At 35.1% G+C, this 20548-nt stretch overlaps 1 protein-coding gene across 1 annotated transcript in view; it reads left to right on the top strand.

The window, feature by feature from the left end:
- The window catches only part of PTCHD1 (patched domain containing 1), a 68360-nt gene extending 49992 nt beyond the window's left edge, over positions 1-18368 (top strand). Inside the window, exon 3 of the mRNA XM_074214252.1 lies at positions 4316-18368. Within this exon, the coding sequence (XP_074070353.1) occupies positions 4316-5970 (1655 nt within the window). The 3' untranslated portion in view covers positions 5971-18368. The remainder of the gene's footprint in view (positions 1-4315) is intronic.
- The last annotated feature ends 2180 nt before the right edge of the window (positions 18369-20548 follow it).

The following is a 20548-nucleotide window of genomic DNA, read 5'->3' as shown; positions in this document are numbered from 1 at the left end:
ATACTCAAAGAAGACCAAAATGACATTGTGATGTCAGGGTTAATATAGATTGGATTCAACTGTGGCTGATCATATCAATGTAGTTCAGAAGGTTCTACCACAGGTTGGGCACAGATCATCCATTGGGTCATTTGGGAGGGTGGGAGATGTTTCAATGTATTTCATATATTCATATATATATATATATATATATATATTATATCATAAGTGCACATTTACATGTAACATGCTTATCAAGAACTTTATTTCTCTGCATGTGTATTCATGTATATATGTACATGTATAATACATAGACACACAGACACCCTTGACACAATTTGAACATATATGCACACATGCGTACCATATATTTATGTAGTATAAATACATACTATATTGTACATGCTACATATCTTTGTAATGTGTATCTATGTATAGATATAAATTCAGAAAAGCACTGTGCTTAACTTGAGAAGAAAATCTAGTTTAAATAAGACATAATCCCTTCCATTCTTTTTATTTCAACTCCATTATTTTTTCTAATACATTATGCTGAAAAATTTTTTGAAGAGAATCTCAGCTTACAAGCATGCATTGCTAGAGTCTCATTAGAAGCAAAAGCTGCATTGTCTTTTCTTCTTTCCTTTGCCAAGATTAAGCTCTAGGAAGTAAACTCCTCTGTGGTATCACCAACTTCCAGGAAGACCCTAAAGACCTTATTTGAGGAGCTGGGGGGAATAGTTTGAGTTTGAGGGTCTGAAAACCCAGGTGAAGTAGAAAGAGCACTGGCTCTGTAGTCAGGAGGACCTGAGTTCAAATCCAGACTCAGACACTTAATACTTACTTAGCTGTGTGACCTTGGGCAAGTCACTTAACCAACTTAACTTTGCCATACAAAGGAAAAAAATAAATGAATGAATGAATAGATAAATAAATAGATAAATGAATAAATAAATAGATGAATAAACAAATAAAAAATAAATAAGAAAAGCATGGGTTTGAGTCACTGGAAAACCAATACATTAGAGAAATGAAGAATGGTGATAAAGGGACCTTGGAGACCAGATTAGCAGAAAAAGTGGCTCAAGTTCACCTCCTTTCAGTCTTCCTCTTTTTATTAGCTAATACAAAACAACATTTGATATAAAAGGCTTTAGAGACAGACTCTGTTCTTTCTCCTTAATTTTCTTTCAATGAGTTCCTATTTATGGAGGCAAGCAGAAGTCAAATTCTGCCCCTAGACCTTACACCTCAAAGTTCAGTTTATTTCTTGACTGCCTCTTTTCTTTTAACACATATACAATGTGTGTGTGTGTGTATGTGTAAAAAATTTGAGAAATTGAGGACAATTACTTGATGCCTGTGGAAGTGCAAAGTACTTAATATGCAGCAATAAAAGATTTAGTGGAAACAGGATTATATCCTACCATTACTTTTCTTGAACAAGATGGGTTTCATTACATGCCCCCACTCATTTCCTGTAATAGTTCATTAGTACAAACAAATTTCCCTTTTCAGATTAGCTTCTAAAATTGTACAATAGCAAAGCAAGAAATTAATCCTTAAGGGTTTGGTCAAATTTTCCTTAGAATTTAATATGTTTTAGTATATGTGAGGTACTTAGGAAAACAAGAAGCAATATCAAATAATGCCATCATCAAAAAATTGCATTAATAAAAAGATGAACACCGTTAATAAATTAAATTAAGAATCATAAAACCTGATAAATGAATGTAAGTTTGTTATAAACCCAGATTCAGGTCCTATCCCTTTCCTTTATTTAATGGCTCAAACTAACGAGGTCATTTTTTTGGCTAAAAAAGATGTTTGTGTTCAGAAGTTATTTGCTTTTGAGCATGTCTTCCTTTGGCTGTTTAATTTGCCAGAACACTGACTTCATACAAAACTGCTTCCCATCTCCACAACTTGGAGGCACTAGAGAGCTGTCTTTCCCTTTCCTCACTGACTGACAATCATTTATTTTTAAACAAAGGTCACTCTATCTTTTCAGAAGGTCATATTTGAAACAAGCTTAATAGTTTTCCCACTGAGACTAGAGAACATAACTATTTAAAATATAATTAACAACAGAATGTCATTCCCTGATTGTAGTTTCTACTTTATGTCTGAGGAGTTTCGCTGCATTTGGTTTAATAGAGGTCACAGTGCTAGTTATCAAATTGATGCTCTTGACCTGACCCTAGAAAACTGCTGTAAAACAGTGCTGGGTAAATGAAGATAAATGCCAAATTCCTCTGCAGAAGCGGGTCTGTGTCGTTACTGGAAAACGGGTGTTGGTGTCTTCAGTCAGGACTCCTCAGTCAGGATATAAATACTCTCCTGGACACGAGGAGCCGACTCCAACTTTGTTATTGTACACGGAAGGTGATGACTCATTTCCACTCCACACTATGCTTGACTGGAGATTTTAAATGCCTTTTTAAAAACAAGACTATTGTACCACAGGGTAAAGATTTTATTATCCTCAATAATGGGATTGAATATCCCAAGGCATGGAAGCATAAAATTAGATCTGTTGATCCTAGTGCAAAGATGGAGGGTTATTTCCTACTGGATCAGGTCACTGGGGTGACTGTGGCAAGGCACTTGAGTAAGATTGAAAGGGCAGGAAGAAAACTGGGATTTAGGAGTAGAAAGGAAACAGAGGCTACATGGAATACAGTCTTCCCCATAATGCCAATGGATTAACGAGAACTGCAAAGAATTTAATGAACTCTTGCCTTGGCTTGATCCCTCACTGGGTCAGATTCCATTGCCAAATATGAAGGGAAGCTCCAAATGTTATTACTTGTCCATTACAGTCTGTGGGTATTTAGAACTTGTTTTAAAAAATATTTTAAGTTGGAATGCAAAATAACCCCAAACATTTATATAGTGCATTTCTTGGATCACAAAATTGTTATAACAAAAGTACTTTGGGAGCCCTAAAATGCTATAAAAACATGATTTTTATTATTACCACTAATACAGTAATTAAATTATATGGAAAGTGTATATAAGTAATTGTCATCGTATTTCTTAATATATAATTTAAATAAGAATCATTTTTTATAGGAGAGTCAGTATGGAGAAGAGAGTTGGCCTCCAAATCAGGAAAACATACGTTCAAATTTTGTCTCTGGTTAAGTCATGGTAATTCCTCTATGCCCCAAGCAGCTTTCTGCTACAATGAATAGACTGAAATAGGTGTGCAGGTGTGGATGTGATTTGATCAAGGGAGTTTTCTCACTGGGTATTCCCTTTTCCACTGAAATCAGAGGTCCTTTTCCAAAAGAAAACTCTTTTCCTACAGACTATAAAAAGATACCACAGTAAGACATAGACATAGTTCCAATTCACAAGGCAGAGTGGATAGTGTGCTAGGCTTGAAATCAAGAAGACTTGATTTGATTTCCACCTCAGATACTTAGCATCTATGTCAAGCAAATCCCTTAAGATTGATTTATTCATTTATAAACAGGATGTAAAAATAGATTGGGAGAGAAAAGGCACACACATTCCAGGAGTTTCCCCCACACTGATGAAATCATAGATCCTTCATTTTTTTGTTTATTTGTTTTGATACAAAGATGAAAGTAGCTTCAGTCTATTTTATTTTAAATAAAAATAAAGATTTCACATTCTGAATCTTATTTTTTGCCAATTCCAACTTTTTAATTTTGATTGCATTTGTTTGTACTTATTTTACTTCTTCAGCATTTTTGAATTACAGTTTTCAGCTTCCTAGTATTTGAGGAGGAACAAAAGGGATTGTAGAGTAGACTACTAATCAAGAGCTCAGATGAAATCTAGAGTCTCAGTTCCCAATGAAGTCCAGTCCTTGGACAATTTTTGACAAGAGGTCACATGGATACTAACCCAAAGGTTGTCTGTTAACCTAGAGTGATAATTCATTGAGTAATTAAGTCAGACCATCCTGTAATGTGGACATCCTGAAAAAATTAGGAAAACTGAAATATCATCCATACCATGCAAATAATTTAATAGTTGGTATTGATTGTGAAAATCCTTCTGGGCCCCCAAAGAGATAGCTTTCCCTACTTCCATTAAAATTGTTGCTGCTGTTGTTTTTGCCAGAATAAAGTATCAAAGTAAAGATATTAGCTTTCCCCCCTAACATTTCCATAAATAAAGTTTTATAATTTACTATAAGTTCAGTTTACAGAAATCTTCACTGTTCTCAACCTTGAAGTCAATTATTCTTATTTGCTTTTGCCTAGTCCTCTAACCAATGTACAAGTCAGCTCATTCCTCACTTCAAGGATAAATACCTTAAACTCTCACTTTAATCTTTTTTTGCACCCCCCCCCCCCAGGTCATGGATTATACGGAACTTTTGAAATGTTATCTTCCTGGAGGAAAACTAGAGAAGACCAACATGTTAAAGAGAGAACTGCAGCTGTCTATGCAGACTCCATGCTCTCCTTTTCTCTCACCACTGCCATGTACCTGGTCACCTTTGGGATTGGTGCCAGCCCTTTCACTAACATTGAAGCAGCCAGAATTTTCTGCTGTAATTCCTGTATTGCAATCTTCTTCAACTACCTCTATGTACTCTCATTTTATGGTTCCAGCCTGGTGTTTACTGGCTACATAGAAAACAATTACCAGCATAGTCTCTTCTGCAGAAAAGTCCCAAAGCCAGAGGTGTTGCAAGAGAAGCCTGCTTGGTACAGGTTTCTTCTGACAGCCAGATTCAGTGAGGATACAGCAGATGGAGAGGAAGCAAACACATACGAAAGTCACCTGTTGGTATGTTTCCTCAAACGTTATTACTGTGACTGGATAACCAACACTTATGTTAAACCTTTTGTAGTGCTCTTTTACCTTATTTATATTTCCTTTGCCTTAATGGGCTACCTGCAGGTCAGGGAAGGGTCAGACCTTAGTAACATCGTAGCAACGGCAACAAGAACCATTGAGTTCACTACTGCCCAGCAAAAGTATTTTAGTAACTACAGCCCAGTGATTGGGTTTTATATCTATGAGTCAATAGAATACTGGAATACAAGTGTCCAAGAAGATGTGCTAGAATATACCAAGGGGTTTGTGAGGATATCATGGTTTGAAAGCTACTTGAATTATCTTAGGAAAGTCAATGCATCCACTGGCTTGCCCAAGAAAAATTTTACAGATATGTTGAGAAATTCCTTCCTGAAAGCCCCCCAGTTCTCACATTTTTCAGAGGACATCATCTTCTCAAAAAAGTTCAACAATGAGGTTGATGTTGTGGCTTCCAGGATGTTCCTGGTAGCCAAAACCATGGAAACCAACAGAGAAGAGCTCTATGATCTCCTAGAGACCCTAAGAAGACTTTCTGTCACCTCCAAGGTGAAATTCATAGTGTTCAATCCATCCTTTGTGTTTATGGACCGATATTCTTCCTCTCTGGGAGCCCCCTTGCAGAACTCCTGCATTAGCGCTTTATTCTTGCTCTTCTTCTCTGCGTTCCTGGTGGCGGACTCCTTAATTAACGTTTGGATCACTCTAACCGTTGCCTCAGTTGAGTTTGGAGTTATAGGCTTCATGACATTGTGGAAAGTAGAACTGGACTGCATTTCTATGCTGTGCTTAATATATGGAATTAACCATACAATTGACAACTGTGCTCCACTATTATCAACATTTGTCCTGGGCAAGGATTTTACAAGAACTAAATGGGTAAAAAATGCCCTGGAAATGCACGGGGTAGCTATTTTACAGAGTTACCTCTGCTATATTGTTGGTCTGATTCCTCTTGCAGCTGTGCCTTCAAATCTGACCTGTACACTGTTCAGGTGCTTATTTTTAATAGCATTTGTCACCTTCTTTCACTGCTTTGCCATTTTACCTGTGATACTGACTTTCCTACCACCCTCCAAAAAAAAAAGGAAAGAGAAGAAAAATCCCGAAAATCGGGAGGAAATTGAGTGTGTCGAAATGGTGGATATGGATAGTACCCGAGTGGTTGACCAAATTACGACAGTCTGACTGTGTTTATTTTTTTCCTTTTTCACCCTAGGTCTTATTGAGAGGAAAAAGATTATGTTGATGAAATACTTAATGTTTGTTCTCTCTCTCTCTCTCTCTCTCTCTCTCTCTCTCTCTCTACCTGTCTCTCTCTGTCTCTCTTAGTTTCTCTCTCTCTCTCTCTCTCTCTCTCTCTCTCTCTCTCTCTCTCTCCACCCCCTTCCCTCTTTTCTCCTTTGTTTCTCAGTCTTTCTGGATCTCTGTCTCTCTCTCTCTCTCTCTGTCTCTCTCCCTCTGCCCCTCTCTTTCTCTCTGTCTCTCTCAAAAATAGGTTTATCCAAAATAGTGGAGGGAAAATGAACATATCATGTCATGTTTTTGGTGTCCAAACTAAAGGGATGTGATCAGAAAGACTACACACACACACACACACACACACACACACACACACACACACACACACGACTTTTAGGCTCTAAAATAAGCTCTAATAAGTGAAAATGTATTATGAAGGAAGATCTTACTTTATTCTGTTGCTGCTGTTTATTGTGTTGTGACTGAGACCCACTGATTGAAAGGTCAACTGTCAAGGCTGAAGTAGTTTAGCTTTACAAACTTTCTGCAGAGCAATAATTCAAGTCAGTGAGTCAGCTATTTGAGATCTTAGCCATTGTGTATAATTTTTATTTTTTATCTCAATGGAAAAGGTTATGAAACTTTCTCCCCAACAAAAATAAGCTGGAAATGTCATCTTCCTTTTGCTAAGTTAGAAATGTTTTTCCCTATCTCCCCAAAATTACATGAATGAGGTAAATTTATTTTCTAAAAGGTAATTGATATCCTTAACACTATTTCAATAACTTTGTACTTTTATCAATGTACCTTTTTAAAAATTTGTTGTCTTCAGCATTCTGAATTCTGTCATTCTGCTTTATCATACTTAGTAACTTCTCATGAAAGAGATGATTTATCAGTCACCATTTTGCAAGTAACTATTGACTATCACTATCCAAAACACAAACATTTAAGCATTAAGAAAAAAAATGCATTTCTTTGTTCACAGAGACCACCACTGAGGTTTCAATGATACTCTATTTTAGTAAGGGACAGTTCAGCTGTTGAAGTTGTTTGTAATATAGTCATAACAATTCATCCAGTTGGTCTTACAAGTGTTGAGGAGGAGATTTGGGGATGGGGAGATTGGGGAGAGATACATTGCCAAGAAGGAAAAACTAGTGATTACTTGCTATAATTTCCAACTTACCATGCCAACCTGCCTTACCTGTAGGGCATGTCTTGCTTTAACTGTTAGTTTCAATATTGTACACAGAAAGAGGAGAGACTAGGGATAAGAAGAGACTTAACCCAACAATTGACCCTGGAAAGCGCAAATGTGATAGCATTATAGGATGAGAAAAGATCAAATGAGATGTAAAAGACAACAAGATAAGTTAGAAACACAAAAAAAATTGAAGGTTTTTATCAGATTTCCCTTGTTCTTTGAAACTTTCATTCCATTACTAAGTAATATTCTTTCATTTCTCTGGCCCTTCTCTCTCTTTAGTGTCCCTCCTCTTATTGACAAGACATTTCCATATGTTGGCATTCCTGGGTTTTGGTGCAGTTGACCAAAAGTTGGATGAAGAAGAATTATTAATGGATCGAGTAAGAATTGTTCTGATCTGAAAATAGCTGTGCTAATGAATTGTGGGTGGTTCCTGGGTTCCGTTTTTCCTAGACTCTTGGACAAGCCCCTTTCATGTGTTAACATTCCTGGGTTTCTGTGTTATTGACCAAAAGTTGGATGAAAAGGAATTGTTACAAGATCTAGTCGAAATTGTTCTGATCTAAAAATAGCTGTGCTCATGAATTGTGGGTGGTTCCCAGGTCTTGTTTTTATTTTTGAACTCTTTAAAAAAAAGTAGAGACCAAGGAAAGTTTGAAACAAATATTTCAATGCAATTCCCTGATGTAGATGTTATCCTTCAAGGATATCTACACTGGTGAGCATCTTACACATATGTCTTACTCAGCAAATATTTTACTTGCTTTTATCTCAATAGACCAAACTGCTTATTCTTTGACAAAAGTTTCAAATTGGAAATTTTTCTTTCCATCTTTATCTTTTTAATATGATTTCACCAGGATATTATTATTCAATTCTACCTACATCTGTGGGAAATTTTCTTGGATTTTATTTGTAAGATTTCAGTGACCATCTCATAAAATCATTTGTAGAAGCATCTTTGTAATTAAGTTGTCCCAAGGACATTCAAAAAATACTACTTAGTAAAAATTTCCTGGGAGTTAAGGTGATTTCCTAAACACAAAGATATCATATACACTCACATTCGTTGAGCTAGCTAGGTAGTGCAGTGGGTAGAGTGCTGAATGTGGGACCTCATACATTTAATAGCTGTATAACCCTGAATAAGTCATATAATCTCACTGTACCTCAGTTTTCTTATCTGTAAAATGAGGGAATTCAACTTGTCTCCTTCCCACTCTGAATCTTTGATCTTCTCCAATATTTCATTTGACTGTATAGACAGAGTTTAAAAAAATAAGTGATTTCATTTAAGGCACAACTCATTCCCTTAGTACATTCTGCAGAGAAACTAAACAAGAGGCCATATATTTATGCACTCTACCAGAAGATAATGGGTCTTAAAATGAGAATTTGGCCCTAAGAAAAGGGCAAGTTGCATAATGGAATTGAGATCAATTATCTCTCCAAGGGGTTTGTAATAAGTAAGTATTTATAAAACAGTACTGAAGAGGAAGTTAGTTTGATTTTTTTAATCCTGCATTATTACCAAATCATTTTCTGAACAGTATGTTCTAAATCAGCAATTGATTTAATGTTTCCAACATGAAATAATGGAGCTAAAAGGACCCCACAAAACTGACACAACAAACTAATTAAATAGATTTTGTTGAGAATTAATCATTCAATTTGATCAACCAATGACTTTTTATGGAGCATTATTCAATGACAAATATTCCTGTGACTGTACTATTTGTTCCTTTGGCAGTTTTGTTTAGAAATGAAGGGCATTTTAAGACTTTTCAACCATTCTGATCATCATCTAAAATCGAGACTTACAAAACCCTGACAGGTATTTTAAATGACTGTGGAATGGCTCATCTAGGCATGGAAATCTGCATTCTGCAATTAGTGAATACATTTTAATTTGTGAAATGGTTAAGACCCACCAAGAAGGTTTCCTTAATTATTATCCAGAATCAAACCCTTACAAAACTGAGAATACTTATTAGCTGGAAGTTTTTGAAATTTTATTCACTAAATTGTTACATATAAGGGAAAATATTTACTGAAAATGCTTACAAACATTTTAAAGGTTCAGATTCCAACTGAAATTTTGCCATTGCAGTTTAACCAAAGAAACTCTGTAGTTGTTTTTTGATTTGGGGGAAGGGAAGAGTGTTGCCTTTGGTTTGGTTTGTTTGGGTAGAGTTTAGGATTTTTTGTTTGTTTGATTTTGCCAAAGAAGATATTCTACTCTTCAAATACATTTCTCTCCTCATCTATGTTTCAATTTGATGTTAAGGCTTTGTAAAAGGGGTGATGACAATACACCACAGAAGATACCATGAACTTTCCAGAGTCTAAGGAGCCTGAAGGGGTTGGAGGTGGGGCAGAATTATAGTGGAAGTTGAGCATTCGTGTTCTGCTGTGTAACACTTCTCCAATGAAAATGGTATCTGAATTTTCCAGACCAAGAAAACAAATTATTACTTTGTGGGGGGGGGGGGAGAAGGGGGGAACAAGAAAAGCTCCAAACACTTTTCATGTTAAATTAGATTGCACATAAACCTCCACCTGTCTTCCATCTCCTCAGCTCTCACTGAAGTATCTTTTGTATGCTGTTAGAGAAATTCATTGTATCCAATGGGTATCTATAGCATAACCATATTTCATATCCTTTTCTGAAAGACACAGACTTTTATAATGCTTTAAATAAATTATCCTTTAGAAGGATTTTTCATTTACTGAACCATCCTTACATTTTTCTACCACCTAATTGCCTTAAGGCATACTGGAGTACCATATTACTTTTGACTATATTTAATCCATTTCTAATTTAATTATGCAGTATCTACCTGACATTGTTTTGAGATCTTCATTTAGAGTAACACTTCAATGATCTATTCATAAACAATTCCTATCAATAAAGGCATAGCCCTTTTTGCTCTCTAATATAAATAAGAATGGATCTAGCCATCTTCACCCCAGTGTAGCTTAAAGTGCTCAAGTGCAGTTATGGAAAATAAAATTCCTTGATTTTTCTCAAACCTCTATAATATTTCATATTTTTTTGCAAATTCAAAAGATTTTTTGTGTGTATATATACACATTCATATATGTGTAAAATATATACACACATAGGTACATGTATATGTTTTTAAATCCATATATAGTGTCAAGCCTATGTAGTGGTAAGTCTTAACAGAGATAGGAAATAGGAGATCTAGTAGGGCTTGTGATTTGAAGGAACCTCATTTAACCTTACTCAGTAAAACTCACCTTATGACCAATTAGTTTAATATCATAGACATAATCCTTTAAATCTTAAAGTGTGTTCCATCTTCTAGAGGCTTCTTTTAAATGCAAGCAGCTTAAATGATGGCTTCAAGAAAGATTTAAGAATGGAACAAATGATACTCATCTGAATGGTCTAAAGATTGTGGGTAGGCTTGACTTGGCATAGTGGAGGTAAACAGTTTGCAAGCATCAATTTCATAGTCCTCATCTGAGGAAAATTCTCTTCTAACTTTGACTTTAATCAGTACTAAATAAAATATGCTTTGCTACTATTATTTGAAGAGCACAGATTTTAAGAGGGAGGGGGAATCAGAACTTCAGAATGATAATATGACATTAATACTTCTGGAGCCGCAGGAAAAGAAATCTGAATGAGAGCAGCCAGCACATTGCAGCAATACTCCCTGTGGTGCTTACAACTGTTTGTTTCTATTTCATGCCATTCCAGGAGAATGAAAAGAGGAAGCCTGAATGAGCTAGAATCATTTCACTGTTGGTATGAATGGCCAGTGTCAGATTTTTCTCCCCAGTTCTTCTCTCACCTGTATCCCCCTTTCCCCCAGGGGTTCTCTTTGAAGTTACTTTGATGTCCCTTAGAGCTCCTTGCTAGTCAGGAAATGTATAGCACCAGAGAATTGCCCTCTGAGAGGATTTTCTAGTCAGATTAAAATTAGCACTGTGAGAGCATGGAGAAGCCTTCCTGGCATGGAAAACAAGCTTGCTTTACAAGTATAAAGGAGGAAAGGGACACAACCTTGCCCCGTGCTGACATGAGTGGATATGTTCCTGTGAAACATGCCAGCTTCTTCCTTGGTGTTCCAAATAATAGAATGGCAGAACTTAAAAGAGTCTAAATGACATCATAAATGACTAAGTCCAACTAGAACCCAACTTGTGTTGCTGGAGCTCAGTGCCATTAACTGATAGCCCAGGTACACACAAAGTTAGAATTAAATTTTCTAGTCAACTTAGTTGAAGTAAATACACCTATTTTTATGACATCAACAAGCATTAAATTTAACTATCATGATAGTACCTTTTGGTACTATCAGTTATGGTGACACAGAGCCAAAAAAATGAAAATTAATCCCTGACTTCAAAAATCCTGTGTCCTTCTGGAAAATAAGTTATCATAAGGTAACTGAGGAGGACAGAATATGAACTACTTGAGGTTTTCTTAGAAGGTGGTGCTTAAACTGATCCCTGATGAAATTCAAGGGATGAATAAGAGGGGAGCATTCCAAAAATGGAGTACTGCCCATTCAAAGTCATGATAGAATGGTGAGTTTAAGTTAAGGGAAAAGGGCCAATTTGGCTGAATCATACAGTCCATGCAGATGAACAACATGAAATAAGTCTGGAAAGGAAGCCAAAGTTGTGAAGAGCTTTAAATATCAAGCTGACATTTTTGCATTTTATATACACAGCAGGTAGCCAGTTGCTTCTTGAACTAGGAAGTTACATGGTAAAACCTGCTAAAAATGTTCTTGAGATTGGTTCTCCCCTTAAGCCCTTAATAGAAAGAAGGGAATGAGTCCTAAAAAAATTCTTTATGTCAGAGTACTATAATGCTGCTTCTTATCTTCTCGATTTCCCTTGCTTCAGTGGAAAACACACAAAAAGGTATGTTCATTGCATCCATAATTTCCTTCTTTCCTTTCATTTACAGTTCTCCTTGAAGAAAATTCCTCAAGATAGAGGAGAGGGCAAGTTCCCTCTCCCTATATCCAAAGCCATAGCCTCTTTCTGGGTGGCATGACTTCTGTGTACTTCAGCTGAAAGTACAGCACCAAATGATGGCAGTGCACACCACATCCTAAGCAAGGAAATCCTTTCCCAAAACTAAGCCCCTATGTCCCCCTACATTAATATATATATATATATACATATATATATATATGTATATATGTATGCTAAACAATTTTATACACTCTAATAGTCAGAGTAACCTTGTTCACAGGAACCTGCATTGACTTGACTCCAGTTCTCTTAATGACAAATATATACCCAGGTGTCTTTGTCTTCCTGCAACAATTATTGTCTGAGTATCTGGCTTGCTATCTGAATTGAAGAAGCAGTCATAGAAATCAAATTTTTCATTGAGCCAGCTTTTCCCCATAATCTTTTCTTGTCCACACTAAGATACCCCACAAAGCAGGGGTAGGGAACCTTTTTTCTGCCAAGGACCATTTGGACATTTATAACATCAATCACAGGCCATGTAAAATTATCAACTTTAAAAATCCTAACTCTAAAAACTAAAAAGCTCCTCGATTTATTGAATTTTGAATCCCACCTGCAGTTGCCTTTGGCAATGCACATCAAATGATTTCAAGGACCTTATGCCCCAAGGGCCAAATGCTCCCCACCCCTGCCATAAACAGTAGTAGGATGGTACAAATATGTCCTAGGTTAACTTAAATGCAAAACCATTGAGAATGATTGCTAGACAGACAAGATAATACATACCTATGACCTCTGCTCCTGGGGAAACTGAGGCTAGTAGACCATTTCATCTTGATGCTTCTGAACTATAATATGGCTTAAGCTGATTAAGTGATTTCTCAAAGGTCAAACCATTATAGTAAACTCTGGGGATTAGGGAAGCTACCAGGTACCCACCATTCCCTAGAGCCTAGTGAAAGGTGAATTGACCTAGATCAGAAAATGAACAAGTTTCTGTATCTATCAGAACTTACATTGGACCCCTGAATGGCTAATGCATTTCCAGCCAAGCTGGAATAGGGATATTCAGTATCAAAAAGAATAAAAATGAGAGTGAGCTAAGCAGACCTAAATATAAGTCCTAAAGAAAAGGCAGGGGACAGTTCCAAGTAATCATTTATTCTCCAGAATAATTCTTTTGAGAGCCAGATCATAAGTTTCAATGGTTATCACAGGAAAATAGCCTTTTATGTGCTTTCTGATTTGAAGTATTTCACAATTCAGAAGGACAATAAACCAGCAATTTGGTAACCTCTGCACTGTGTTAATTTCTGACTAAGATGGCAATGACTTATAATCTTCCATTTAGCTACTACTGCTTCCTGAGAAACTCCCAACTCATCATTTCTCAGAACAGTTTATTTAATTTTAAGGTAAATTTCAAATAGAAGTGACATAGTTTTGCAAATGTTCAAGACATTTTGAAAAGGTTATCAAAAAAACAAAAAAAAAATGATCATCTTATCTCATATTCATCAATGAATCTTGGGGGCCCACCAAAGTAACAACACTACTGGAGCCTCTGTTTTCCATTTTTATTAAAATTACCTACACATAGCTTGATAAATTTGGGCTGCATCTTAATTTCTTTGAAGATCAGGATTGAGGGTCTATGATAATTGATACAAATGCTATAATGTTGTTTAAAGGACCATTTCTTCAACCTCATATAGATTGCTTGCAAGAAAATATCAACATGTGTCCTCTTCTCATTTGTATTAACTGTCATAGGTCAGGCAAAGATGTTAGAATAGAATTATACATAAACCATCATTTTTGTTGCTTTGTCATTTTCAGTCATGTTCAGCTTTTCATGAATCTATTTGGGGCTTTCTTGACAAAGATACTGGAGTGGTTTGCCATGTCCTTCTTCAGCTCATTTTACACATGAAGAAACTAAGGCCAACAAGGTTAAGTGAAATGCCTAGGGTCACACAGCTAGTAAGTGGTGCCTGAGGCCAGATTTGTGCTCAGAAAGCTATATTCCTGACTGCAGGCTTGGCACTATCCACTGTGCCATCTAGCGCCCTAGGCCATCATTACAGGCTGGAAAATGCCAAAGTAAAAGATATACTACTGAATTTCCTATTCAAATTTAGCCATGTTGCAAACAAAAATCTTCTTACCTCATTAAGTAAATATAGTTGTTGTAGATCACACTATTGTGTATTTTCTAAGATGTGTGTGGAACATAAAGCACTTTCTTCACATTTCCAAGTTACAGGAGTGGTTTCCTTTCAACCTCCAGAAATTTCCCTTTGGCATGGTCTCATGGGAATTTGTCTTTTGTAGGCTGGCATTCTACTTTTCTTGCTATTTGTCTACAGAAACAACCACAAATCTCATTTGTCCCTACCATACATTTGATAATAGCACCAAATAGCTTCTAGCTACCTCAGAGAAAGAACATAGCAACAACAAAAAAAAAAAAAAAAAAAAAAAAAAAACAAGGAGAATGAGAAAATCCATTCTGAAGGAAAATCCACCCAAGGAAATCACAAAAGAACACAAATGAATTTTAAGAGAAGGTTGGGGGTGGAAGAGAGGTTGAGAAGTCACATGGCACTCCTCCATGTGGGAAAGACAAGTTTTTTAAAGAATCTAAGCAAAGAACAAGTAGAGTAACTGAAAGAGAGAAAAACAAGTTAGGTGGGGGAAATTGCTAGAAAGTAGAAGGAATATATGTCCAGTTATGAAAGAAAGTTGAAGATGGAAGATGAGGCTACAAAGAACATTGGAGATTCACATAAGGGAGAGTTAATAGGACTAAAATCCATTTTTTGTATGCACTAAAACATTTTGAATCAATACCTATAATTCCACCTCAGAAATTTGTTCACTTTAGAAAATATCCATGGTTTGCTCCTCCCAGATATGAAACTATTCTTCAGCTTCCAATCATTTACTATGAATTTATAATCCAACTTGGAAGCAGAGACCAATATTATTGACTACCAGGACAAACTAGGTAATTTACAGTCTAATCTCTGAAATCCTTCAACCTAATCCATTTCTATCAACATTTCTATCAAAACTTCAGAAAGGATTACTAGACATTAATTTAATTAATTTTATTTTTAACACCTTCCCTTTACTAAAAGTACTTCTTATTCTTAGTGGGGAAATAAACATTTATATAGCTCCTCAACTTTATGTCAGCCACTGAGCTTTTTACAAATACTAAGCAAACTGTGAGTTCCTTGAGGATACAGACTATATTTCATTTTTGTGTTATTAACCTAGCATTGGACATGACATATAAGAGGGGGTTGATAAATAATTGTCAACTTTTGAAATTCTGCTTTCCCAACTAATTTTCAGGGAAAGGAAAATAAAGGGAAGTACACATAATAAATAGTTCTTTCAAAATTAGGGTATTGAATCTTTGTCCTATGTAAATAACAGTTTTAAACCTAAAAATGCTACTACTTCTCCATTGTAATCTATCCTAAAAGAGGTATCTACATTCACTTTTTTTAAACATTTAATACTTTGCAGTCTTCATGATATATATTTAAATTGTTTCAAAAGTAAATAAATCCTAAGACTACAGAGCTTGTTGATAGTAGGGTAAACAATATAGCAGTAGTCAAGAATTTTATGGTCTGTTTTCCTAGAACTGACTTGATATGATCTATATTTATCAGTCATTTAAATGAATTCATATTCACTGGGAAAATAAAGAAGTCAGAGAGCAATAAATTATGAATGGAATTACCAGAATAGACAATGAGCTCAGAATAGCAGATTTCGGAACAGGTCCTAATTGCAAAGCAACTATATCCACTCACCCTACTGACAATAGGTCATCTATGAAGCCCTGATGGGTATAGAAGAGCACATATTTAGATAGAATTAAGAGAAGTTTAGGTAAAAGAATTTTCCACAATGAGTTAAAACTTTTATATAGGAAAGAATCTAATAGCCTAATTAAACTCAAATATGAACATAACTAATTTCAAATAACACTTTACATCAACTATATAACAAAGCAGACAAATTTGTGGGAAAAATAGTAATATTGAAATCATCACTCCAAAATTAGATATTTTGTAGCAGGTAAGTTCCCATCTTCCTAAATATCTGTATCTTCCAACCATGTGCACGCACACACACGCACACACTGTAAGGCAGAATTTCAGTGTTGACTAGTGATCTACTAAGATTTGGAACAACATTCTATGGCTCTAAAGAAAGTTTTATAGACTTTAAAAACTTCTAGCTTCTTATTATATCAGTCCTGAAAATTTTTAATGTAAAATACATTAGGAGTCCTTACTAGTCTCTTCATTTGCATATAATGCATCAAAGTCTTCTCTCTTGATGTCAAATTTCAATAGTAAGGAAGACTTCTGACTTACTTCAAGATACTTTTTAATATTCTAATCCACTAATATACATTTTTAAATGGAGAAAAGGAATTTTTTTTGTTTTTTTCAAGGCAATGGAGTTAAGTGGCTTGCCCAAGGCCACAGAGCTAGGTAATTATTGTCTGAGGTCGAATTTGAACTCAGGCCCTCCTGACTCCAGGGCTGGTGCTCTATCCACTGCACCACCTAGCTTCTCCATGAGGAATATTTTTAGTGTGGCTTTAGTAATTCTGTTATAGTTTGGGAGGGATGTAGTATAGCTCTTTTGATTCTTATTCAACTTAGTCAAAAGTCATGTGCTTTGTCAGCAATAGATATTTTATTTACTCTTTATTCCAAGTATATGACTTGGAAAGTTAGATTTCTTATCTCTTGTAAAGAGATATTACCAAGTCTTCCAACTCTCAAATTTGTATACTAGACTTATGTTCCTACTTTTACTTTATTTATATTTATACTGCCATAAATTTTTGTACTATTCAACTTAACACTTCTGTTTGGTGGATTTGTGCATAGAAAGTAGACATCTGAGTTCAGATTCTGGATATGACACCAATTGAATGATCATTGACAAGTTCTTTCATATCTTTTGAGTCTCACTTTCCTCCTTTTTAGTGATGCTTGCACTATCCACCTCATTGGGTTGTTGTGAGGAAAGTGCTTTGTAAATTGTAAAGTATTTCATAATTTTGGGACTTTAGGGTTGGTTCTATTTATGGTCATGGAGGTTGCAAGAAAATTCTTTGTCAATAGAATGTATACAGCTATACCTAAAGGAAATCAGACAATGATCTTTTGAGTTCCCTCTATTTGGGCTTCCATAACTTTTTATACTTGCAGGAGAAGACTGAGTGAACTTGTTATATGTTAAAGCTTGCATATTATTGAGGAAGAAATGACAAAAGTATTTATGGAAGGCATAATTGTAAACACTGAGGACTAGTAAGCTTTTTTTCAAGACCAAAGATGTCATTTAACTCACTTAAGTGTTTAATTGAAAGGAGAAAGATGTATATGCTTGCAGAAAAATCAAAACCAACCTTGGATCTGTGTTATAGGCACTAAATCGTTTTTCTGTATAAGATTTGCTAACCTTTATATATTGTCACAGTAGTTTTGAGCTTAGATAATCTAGCAATTTGGAGAAACAAAAGAAGAGAAGTCTTTCTCTTTCTTCTGTCTCCTGAAGTCCTTACTTAGCCCATTTCCATGGAAACTAAAATCAGATCACCAAAAAAAAGAAAGAAAAAAATGGTATTTTTTAAAAAGAATCATCAATGACCCTTCTCACACTTTATCTCATTTAGTAGACATCTATACAAATAGAAACAAGGTCAAGGACACAGGCAAAAAAAAATTTTAGCCAAACCATCGATGCTAAAGAAACAGAGAGAGAGAAAAGCAATCCATAGAAGTCAGTATCACAATGAGGCTTCAAATAACTTGGAGAGAGTTCATTTGTATTTTAGCTGTCCTATCATGTTCATCAAAAACTGGAAGAATTTTATAGTGAGGCATCCACAGTGGGGATAATCTCTCTCCTGGAATTTTTTTATCTCCATATGTTGCTTTACTTATATGCATTGGAGTGGGAAAGAAGTGGGGAGAACAATACATATGATTTCATTGAAACAAGGCAGGTAAGGGAACATTTTCTACCATGTAGATTTTCTACCATGTCATTTTCTCTACATCTTAAAGTCTTTTCTAAGCCTGGGGTACTAATGACGTTAATTGATCTTCCAGCAGTCACATACATAGGGAATATATATATATATATATATATATATGTATATATATAATATGTATTATATATTTATGTAATTATATATAATTATATCATATTTTATAATTTATATTATATTTATATAATTATAGTATGTTGTGTTATGTTATTATATGATTATATGATATTATATATATTATAAACATTATGATTATATATAATATAATTATGTAATTATATATATATATATATATATATATATATATACACATATATCAGAGGCAAGATTTGAACACAGATTTTCCTGATTCTGAGGCAGATAGCTATCCACTATGCAGTACTTTCTTTCCATAAATATCAACACCTCCCAAAAAAAATTCCCTAGAAATGAGTGAAAAGAAACTGAATGACTCCATTTCTAATATTCTCCATTTCTAATAATTCATATTTAATTGTGGAAAATCATTTCCATAATAGTGAAGAATCATTTGCATCATTACATTTTTATGAATATATTTTATAAGAAATTATTCCTTTTTAATATCTGAAGAAAGACTTTTCTTTCAACCCATAGAAGTTGGGAGGCATGGAGGAGTATTGTTTTGCTGAAGCAATTGTTTTATTATAAACAAAAGAGTGCTGCAGGTTCCCCAAGCAAAGTCATCAAGCATTTCAGAATTGGTGCACCATTTTTGACAGGAAAAAACTCTCTTAACTCTCCTCTTTTCCTTGTTCCTAGACAAATTAAACCATGTAAACAACTTTTTAAAAGTAGGCTTTCTTCCTCTTAAGTGTCCTTACATTTTAGGAGAATGTTGCAGAAAAGATGATCTTGCTATATCTTTCATCACATTCTTTCTTTCCATCCTTCTGATGGGAAAAAGTTGAGTTTCCCTTTTATTCTGTGTGCCTCATGGCTTTTAACTTTTGCTGGCATTCAGTACAGGAGATAGTCAGTTCTGTGTTGCTGCTGGGAAAGGTCAAAAAGGGTTTGGCCATAAAAAATAAATTCTATACCTCATTGCAGTGTGTTTTGATCCATGTTCCATTCTTGGCTAGTGAGGTGAAAAGAGGGTCAGAAAATTCTCCCTAAATCCAAAATCTCAGGTTGGGATATTGAAGGGAGAAATGGTTTTTATTTGATAAAACTGAAACAGTTTTCTAGATTTAAAGAGAGAGAGAGAGAAAGAGAGAGAGAGAGAGAGAGAGAGAGAGAGAGAGAGAGAGAGAGAGAGAGAAGAGGAGGGATGAGAAAATTATGATTCAAATGATTTACCTGCTTTTAGCATATAGGTCTTTGAATAATCCCATCAACCTCACTTCTCTTCCAAAGAATAGGGTATTGAGTTGACATGGCATCACTTGGGTAGCATTCTTCATTTCTAAAGGATTACCATTGTCCATATTAATATAAGGCTATCCCCCTCTAGGTCTCTGAGCTTAAGCCAATACATTCATACAATCTATCTAAACAAGATTATAGAATCAACTGTAACTAATACCTGTCTTTACAAAGTAGACAGAGATATCTAGACAATATGCTAACATGTATGCTGGAGGATTCAATCAGCAAACATCAGGGCACAAAGAATTCATGGATATCAGTTGTGTTTTTCAGTACTAATATGAAATATAAGAATTTTGTGACACTATTTGGGATAACACCATTCCATTTCTTTCATTGGTCAAAAAACACTGTACCACCTTGGTGCAGTAATGAAAAATATAAAATGATCCTGAGTAATAATAATAATGATAATAATAAATAGCTAGCATTTGAATACAGCACTTTTAGTGTTTACAAAGTATTGTACATATATTTTCTCATTTGATAGTTATCGGACCTTGGCAGTTGACCTTCTATTGGTAATAATAATGAATTTTAGAATGATTGGGTACTGCTGAATAAATTCTATACACACACACTCACATATATTAACACACATACAAACACACACAAACACACACAACTAGCTTTTATATTAGGAATAGGAAGTATAATACTAGCAATTGGAGACTTCTCCAGTATGCTGTATATGACCACAAGAAGGGATAATGGAAATGGAACAGCAGAATGAAATCAAATCCATCGAATCCATTTGCTTTGAATTTCTTTAGGAGTTGGGTTTTTCCCTTTTTCATTGTTAAAGGTTGGGGGTTGGGGATCTGCAAAAGTAAAAATATTTTAAGCATTGCATTTACTTGAATGTT

This window comes from Macrotis lagotis, chromosome 1 (genome assembly GCF_037893015.1).
Source record: "Macrotis lagotis isolate mMagLag1 chromosome 1, bilby.v1.9.chrom.fasta, whole genome shotgun sequence".
NCBI lineage: Eukaryota > Metazoa > Chordata > Mammalia > Peramelemorphia > Peramelidae > Macrotis > Macrotis lagotis.
This window is presented reverse-complemented; position numbering and strand designations above follow the sequence as displayed.